Raw genomic sequence first — 7,921 nt, forward strand, 5'->3', positions numbered from 1 at the left:
TCGGGGATCCAGCCGTGCCCACATTTACCCATCTCCTAAATCAATTAAACCCAGAATACTCTAAATAAAAAATCAATTAAAATAATTAAAATCAATGAAATAGATTAAAAATCAATTAAATAAATTTAAAAACCAATGAAATAAATTTAAAAATCAATTAAATCAAGGAAAACCTGCATATCCTAAAATAATCTCTGAAATAAGCCAAAAACACCCTAAAAATACGAATAGCATCTTTCCAGGCTGGAGGCCCCACAACCATCCCACTCCTGCGCTGGTTTGCGGCAAACCTCCGTAAGCAAATTTATGCAAATGAAGGGGGGTGATTGTTCCTATCGCACCCTGGGGGGAAATGATGGGTTTGTACCAAAGCTGCAAGAGCTCGGCTTTCCCCAGCTGCCATCCCCGGGGCTCCCAACCCATGAGAAGCCACCCCAAAAAGGAGGTCCCCAGGCAGGCTCCCACCATCTAACGGCATCGCCATCATAAGGCTTAAATACCTTTACAGAGAGTAATTTAACGCCATCCCCAGCTTAAGCTCCATATCTACCGGGCGTGAAATTAGTTCCAGCAAGGTGCAAATTTGCCGCTAATAAAAATATTTAGCAATTCACTAGTCTTTAAATCAGGAGCAGAATATTTTCTTGCTTGCATCAACGCCTGTTTCTTTTTAATTCCAACATTAGAGCGTCACGAAGCTCCAGCCGTAAAACTGCAAGTTTTACGACTGCGCGAAGAGTTTTGAATCAATTCCCCCAGTGCTTCCAACTCCGCCACCAAGAGTTTGACCATTTAATATCATTTGCTATCAGATCATGTTGGTCATTTGGGTCACTGGGATGAGCTGGGCATGGTGGATTTGCAGTTTTTAACCCAAAAAAGGCCATCTTGACCCAAACCCACCCTGTTTCCGGGGGCTGCTCTTCGAGCGGTGTCTTACAAAAGAGCTTTGATCCATCTGATCCTGCCCTGCAGCCCTTGAAGTAAGGTGACCTCTCTGTCCTCCTGGGCCAAGCGTTTGATTAACGCTAATTGCATCTCTCCGCCAAGCCCATTTTGTCCAATTCCAACATCAGGATCTTTTTCATGCCTTTGCCAAGAAATGCCCCAATCCCCTGATTTTTTCCTTTGGGAAAAAACACCTACGGTGATGAAGCATCCTTCAAATCGTTCCTGGGCAGGGCGGCATCTCCCATCCATCGGTGACCACCTGAAATATTTGTGTCCAAATAAATTCTTTGCGTTGGGTTTTGCTGGGCTGTAAGCATTCAACAGCAGCCGGATGACTCCGCTTCTCCTTCTTTACCACGTAAAGCGCGGTATCGCTTGAGAGCCTGGCCAGTAAAGGCTTTACGGTACCTAGATTATTGATATCAAATATGTTGGACCTGGAATTAATCGTTACTGCATTGCTTGTCTTTGGTTTGCTGAGTCCTGCCCACAGCAAGGGTTCGGATGCAGCTCAGATCTGCAGACGTCCGCACGTCAGCCGTTACCCTGGAAAAAACCACCGTAAATATGAAGTTTCTCCCAGAGTCAAGCAATTGCTGCAAACAATGTGAAAATCCTCAATTTCTGCTCCTTTCCTACATTTTTTAATGCACATTTTATATTTGGTATTGCTTTTTCCCCCCTTGTTTTGTTTTGTTCTGTTTTGTTTTGTTTTACAGGTGCGATGCAACCCTGAGACAAGCAGTAAATGATACCATATCCTAGCAGGTAAAAGCTGGAAAAACCCCTTCATTTTAAGACAGCAATAAATTATTCTTTGGCCATAAAATCTAAGCTTTGCATTCAACTGACCAGCTGCCAGAACAGTCCTGTAAGGTAAATCCCTGCCGAGGACCTTCTGATGGCGGGGGGAGGCTGAGATAAAGACGAGGGGGTTTAGGACGATGAGTTTTGTCGCAGATGGGTTGAAGAAATTTCTCAGGAAGGTTGTGCTTGGAAATATCACACTGATGAAGTTTGTTTTCCTGGGTATCTTCTCCCTGTTCCTTAGCTGTGGATTTACAGCTTGCCTCCGTTGTGCCCAAAGAAACCCATAGCCCTGCTGCAGCACCGTATGTGCCATATAAATAAATATTCGCGGGGTATTTTGGAGTGATGCTGGGCATCATTTCATGTCCAAATCTTAGTGCTTGAGTTACCACCAGCCCAGCTATGCTGGATACAACAGATGGGATTAAAACCAACAAGCAACATGGCTAAAACCTGGCCACTGGATGTGGTTGCTGGGGCATATATCAGATTTATTCTTCAGACTCTGGCCAAATATCTGGCACATGGTGTGGTCCAGCAGTGGGTTCAATAGCTGGATGACTCAAGCTCTCTGCTGCAGCCTCTTGGATTTGCTTAACATCGTCGTTGCCGGCATCAAGAAACTACCAGGCAGCACCAAGAGGAGATGAAGGAGATAATAAATAGTGAAAAGACGCAGTCGATACGGGAATGGGTTAAAGATGCTGTTGTTAAAGCTGTGGATAAAAGGTAAAAAGGAAAATTCAGTAAAGGAAAAGTCTCGCTGGCTGATGGACAATAATGATCGCTTTTACATGCAAAGCCAAAGGATGGAAGAGGAGTGGCAGAAAGAGAAGGACCTCTATGAAAATAGGGTTATGAAGAAATTTGGGGTTTTACAAAGTACCGGGGTCCAAAAATGCAAATAAATGGGAAAATAGAGAAAAGCGAAGGAGATTCTGAAACAACAGGAGCAAATTTATCATTTCTGATTGCCAGCAGGAGCAGGAAGCACAGGGAATAACAGAAGAGAAGGGTTGGGAAAACCATGGTGAAGACGGACATCGCCAACGTGGAGTTTGCAGAGGGAAAAAAAAAAAACCCTCTCTGGTGGGATTAACGGCACGAGACGGTGCGGGAAGGGGTTTGCTATCAAACATACGCTTTTAATATGTTGGCAGGCGGTTCCTACTCGATGCCAAGTAAAGGCAGGTGTCGGAGACAGTTTGCGCTCTGCTTGCCGAACTGGTTGATGTCACGCTGGCGACTTTGATTTCATCGCAGGAAAAGGCAGGTCGGCGCCGCGCAGCATAATTAATCGCCGTTTTATTCCTCCCATTGAAAGAAATGACAGAGGGAAAACAGCAGTTATGTGACATTTTATGCAGTCAAGGTATCATCAGACTTCTAGCAGTGGAGAGGAAAAACTGAATATATCAACGTATTTATTTTTGGGGGGTTAACCAGTCGACGAGCCATGAGCACCAGCATAAAGTCACCCATCAAACCATGCCGGCCGGAGTCTGACGGACGAGATGTGATGGGGAAGAAACAGGATTTAAAAACAGGCAGAAAAATGGGTTTAAAATGGAAATTTCTCTCATCTTGGTATTAAAAGATGCTCGGTGCATTGACAAACCTCGTTGACTTGGCTCGGAGGCCCTCGACCCCCGGTGTGGTTGCCCCATAGCAGTGCAAAACCCTGCCTCATCCAGCTGCGTTCCTATTAACCAAATCTGCCTGATTTTGGCCCCAAATATTTTGAGGGCGCGGGCAGTTAGATTGCAGGTTTTGGGGGTCGAGACCTTGCTCGGCCAGAGATGCTCCCTGCAGCGGGGCGGGCAGGAGCTGGCTGGCGGCTCCGGCCGGTGGCACGGCCTGTGCGACGAGCCACGCTGGGTTAAATATGCACCGACCCGCCTGCACCGGGAGCAGGGCGGGGGGGAAATTCCCGTTCCACCGGGAGCACTTCCCAAGACCGGGATGGGGGAGATCCAGTGGCGGGAGGGGCAGCGGCCGGAGGAGGGTCCTGTGAGCTCTCTGGCGCCGGGAGAGCCAGAGCCGGGACCGGGAGCGGGAGCGGCGTGCACGGAGCCCGCTGGCGCGCCCCCGCCTCTCACAGAGCGGGAAAACCGACGGCCCCGCCCCCGCCGCCCTCCCCTTAGCCAATGGGAAGCGTCGGGCCAGCGTCGGGCGGCGTTGATTGGCTATCCCGCTGGGCGCGGCGCGGTTGCTAGGGGGAAGCGGCGGCGGCGGAGCGGCATGGCGGGCACGGCGCTGGGCGTGGGGCCCGGCGTGCTGCTGCTGCAGCTGCTGTGGGGCCTGGCGCTGCTGCTCTGCCTGGCGCTCTCCCGCGCAGCCGGCCGGGCCCGGTGAGGCGGCAGGGGAGGGGCCGGGGGGGGGGGGGGGCGGTTGTGTGGGATCAGGCCGGCCCCGGTGCTGAGGCCGCTCCGCCCGCCTCTCCCCGCAGGTTCGCCGTGGTGCTGGTGGCGCTGGGAGCTGGCATCCTCAGCGCCGCGCTGCTGCTCTTCCCCCGGGAGGACGAGCGCCCGGCCACAGCCGCCGCCGATGAGGTGAGCCCACGCCAAGGCCGGCCCGGGGGTGGTGGGATGTGACCTCAGGGGTGGGCCCCAAGGGCTGTCCCGAGGCCCCGGCGATGGGCCTTTCCCTCAGGATAGAGGCCAGGATCAGGCCTTCCCCTCAGGGATGGGCCCCAAGGGTGCCCCGAGGCCCCGGGGATGGGCCTTTCCCTCAGGGATGGGCCCCAAGGGTGCCCCGAGGCCCCAGGGATGCGCCTTTCCCTCAGGGATGGGCCCCAAGGGTGCCCCGAGGCCCCGGGGATGCGCCTTTCCCTCAGGGATGGGCTCCAATAGTCGCCTCGAGGCCCCGGGGATGGGCCTTTCCCTCAGGATAGAGGCCAGGATCAGGCCTTTCCCTCAGGGATGGGCCCCAAAGGTGCCCCAAGGTCCTGGGGATGGGCCTTTCCCTCAGGGATGGGCTCTATGGGTTCCCCAAGGTCCCAGGGATGGGCCTTTCCTTCAGGGATGGGTTCAAACAGCTGCCCCAAGGTCCTGGGGATGGGCCTTTCCCTCAGGGATGGGCCCCAAAGGTGCCCCGAGGCCCCAGGGCTGGTCCTTTCCCTCAGGGATGGCCCTGCACTGCCTTTTCGGTCTCCTGCAGCTCCTGCTCCGGTGCAGGCTCCCGTTGGCGTAGGCTGTGTCGCTCGCAGTGCAGGGATCTAGTTATTTCCTTAACAAAATCCCTTATTTACGTGCCGTTGTACGTGACCGCTGGGTTTTAGCTCCCATTCTCCCATCCCCAGGCCCAAGGGGCTCTGGGCAGGGATCGCACCCGTACTTTTATCCCTCCCAGCCCTGAGCTTGAGCAGCTTCTGCTCCCCCTCTGCCATCCCCTTTCACAGCTTGGTCCTGGCTCTCCGTGCTCCCGCCTGCCTCCATCTTCCAACACATCTTGGAGCATGCCGATAGCCACATGGCAGGTAGTTTTGGGAATTTTCCCCTCTAATTCTGCAGCCTTTCACCTTCCCCCAGCTCTCTTTTGTATTTTAAAGCCCAAGTGACTGCATTTTGTCTCTCTTGTAGGTTATTACCGCGCTCATGCGTGGAGCCATCTGTGTTTTTAGACAGCCCCTTGTCTGTGTTGTCAGGCACAGGGATGTCCCCCGATTTTGGGTCGCATCAGGCTGCCTGTGCAACCACTGCCTGAGCTGCCATCTTGCACTTTCGCAGAGCTCTTTGAGCTTTGAATACACAAAGTTTTGTGGGGTTTTAGGTGCCGTTTCCTCTGTTCTATTATTAATGCACGTTAATTATTGCTCTTCTAGATCTTGATCTGTGTAAATCACTACTAAAGATCCTTGTAAGTTCTTTCTTTTCTCTGCCTTGCATGGGAGCTTCTCATGTAAAGGTTGGAAGTGAGATGAAGGGCAGCCGAGCACATGTTTGTGCCCGGGAGGCCAACAGAAATGGAAAGCTTATTTTTTTTGGATCTTCAGTTGGACTGGACCTGCCCTGACTATCAATAATACATGACCTGGGCTTTCTGCACCGAAACTCTGCTAATTGGCTAATTAAAAAGTGAAACATGCAGAAGGAGCCAACGCGTTGCTCACAAGAGACTCTTTCTGCAGCAACACCAAGGCAGAGCATGTGCTAATGCATTTTAGAAAACTGAGCCAGGGGGTGAGCGAAGCTCTGGGGTAGTCTCAGGAGCTGAGACGATGATTTTGTAACCAGCCTTCTTGCGCAGTTGGCTTCTCATTGTGTCCTGCCTTGCATCTTCTCTTTTTAATCTTTTTTTGCTCCCCCCCCCCCCGCCCATTTCCCTTCTAAAGGGGAAGAATTGTGCGCAGTTTCTTGCAGCGCTGGGAGTTTTGTGGCCGGGGAGAGCTGCTGCAGGTTTTGACTCATGTTTCTTCCCTCTGCTCAGTACTGTGCCGATCTTTTCCTCCGCATTAGCTTTCCCACGAGCGGCTTTTTTCAGAGGAAAGGGATTCTTCTTTCAGTCATTTGTCGCACACCCCACTTCCCACAGAGAGCACCTGTGTCAGGAAAGAAAAGTGAGGAGAGAAATCTGGGGGAACACCAGAGGTTTTCCTCCTGGGTGATCTTCTTGGACAGTCCTCTTTTCCAGGATGTGGCGTGCTCCCTCCAGGCTCCTGGAGCAGACCGAGGCTGTAATGTGTGTCATGGTGGGTTTTTTTTTTTTTTCTGCTCTCTGCAGATTGTGGACACCTTCTTTATTGGCCGCTTTGTCCTCCTGGCACTGATGAGCCTGGTCTTGCTTGGGTGCCTGTTCCTGCTCCTGATTTACCACCTCATGGAGCCGATGTACGCCAAACCACTCCACAGCAGCTAGTGGCAGCTGGAGGCAGCAGTCCCTGCGAAGAGAAAATCCCATTTTCATGGCAATAAACCAGGAAGGGAGACCAGGAGACTGTTCTGGAGGTGAACGCGTTGAGTTTTTCCGAGCTCAGGAAGAGCCGGCGAAGCAAGCGAAGCATGTCACTTGCACCCAGCGCTGTGTCTTTCATCTTTAAAAGCAAGTTTGGACTGAGCACGAGCGTCTTCCTCTCCAGGGACTCTGCAGAATGCAAAGGTGCTTTAACCTCTCTGTTCTTCTCTTTTTTCACAGGAGAGTTGATATCCATGCACTTTGTACTGCACTTGATTCAGTGACTTGAACTGAGCCGAGATGGTTTGTTACCGTTATCCACAAGAGATGGTTTGTTATCGTTCCTTTTTCACCTTGCTTTAATAAAACTCTCTGAGAAACCCCTGACTTGGTCTTTATTTATTCTCTTTTGCCATCCTTTGATGACAGCGTCTCTGAAAACCGCCTTTTCCTGTGGAAGACACGGGGGTGTTTCTGGAAATTCAGCGTGTGGTTGGGGACGGTCCCTTTGGCCGTTTGCTCCTCTGTTGTCTCTGCAGCGGGCACCGTTCAGCCTCCCTGCAGCATTCCCAGCAACCAGCTGAATGATCTGGCTTCGTTCGGTGGGCAATTTGAAACGGGGGGAGTAATCCCTGTTCCCTGAAATCTCCCCTCCGCAAGGATGCAGAGGAATGCCAGGTCTCACCTCCTTGTGCTAAACAATCCTGCTAGCCCACGAAAACACCCTCTTGCTTTTCAGGGACCATGCTGATACCTGGGTGTCTCCCACGTGTGGCAGGAGCCCAAGTTGCCATCCTGGGGTACGGAGCCGAAGGCTCACGGTTTCTGCTACCCTAAAATACAAAACCGTTGCTCACACTAGTGCAGACCACTGGCTGAAACTGGTAGTTGACTCCAATACCTTTCCTCTTGGGTGGGAAAAAACACTTTTAATGTTTTTTGGCAGCAGCAGTGGGGTCAAATCCCGTTTATCTCCCTGTCTTTTTATGGAAACAGAGGGGAACAGCCCCGCTGAAGCAGAGCGGGGAGGCTGGGCCAAGCTGGCAGCTGCCTCTGTCTCCTGCCCGTGCTGCAAATCTGTTGATGGCAGCGGCTTACACAGGCTGGATGTCTGTACTTAACCAGCAATAATTACTGCTTTGCCCTGTCTTAGCTATCCCTCAGTAGCAACGGTTTATTTTCTTGCATGAAATCTCACAAGGCTTTTCACTTGCTTGTAGGAGAAAAACATTTCGGTGGCCCAGAGCGTCGCGTGACCATTTTGGAG

At 51.8% G+C, this 7,921-nt stretch overlaps 1 protein-coding gene across 1 annotated transcript; it reads left to right on the plus strand.

Moving 5' to 3' along the window:
• Window positions 1–4,002: 4,002 nt before the first annotated feature.
• On the plus strand, window positions 4,003–6,618 carry TMEM218 (transmembrane protein 218). The gene is made up of 3 exons (XM_075723351.1): window positions 4,003–4,112; window positions 4,211–4,313; window positions 6,484–6,618. Exons 1-3 carry the CDS (start codon window positions 4,003–4,005, stop codon window positions 6,616–6,618), a joined length of 348 nt encoding a protein of 115 aa, XP_075579466.1.
• Window positions 6,619–7,921: the final 1,303 nt, after the last annotated feature.

The sequence above is a fragment of the Pelecanus crispus genome, chromosome 19 (genome assembly GCF_030463565.1).
Source record: "Pelecanus crispus isolate bPelCri1 chromosome 19, bPelCri1.pri, whole genome shotgun sequence".
Taxonomy (NCBI): Eukaryota; Metazoa; Chordata; class Aves; order Pelecaniformes; family Pelecanidae; genus Pelecanus; species Pelecanus crispus.

Excerpts from the sequence above, each read along its gene's own strand:
- TMEM218 (XM_075723351.1), top strand. The coding sequence starts at position 4,003 with ATGGCGGGCACGGCGCTGGGCGTGGGGCCCGGCGTGCTGCTGCTGCAG. Across the intron at positions 4,113-4,210 it reads CGCGCAGCCGGCCGGGCCCG|GTTCGCCGTGGTGCTGGTGG; the intron begins GTGAGGCGGCAG and ends CTCTCCCCGCAG. Across the intron at positions 4,314-6,483 it reads CCACAGCCGCCGCCGATGAG|ATTGTGGACACCTTCTTTAT; the intron begins GTGAGCCCACGC and ends TGCTCTCTGCAG.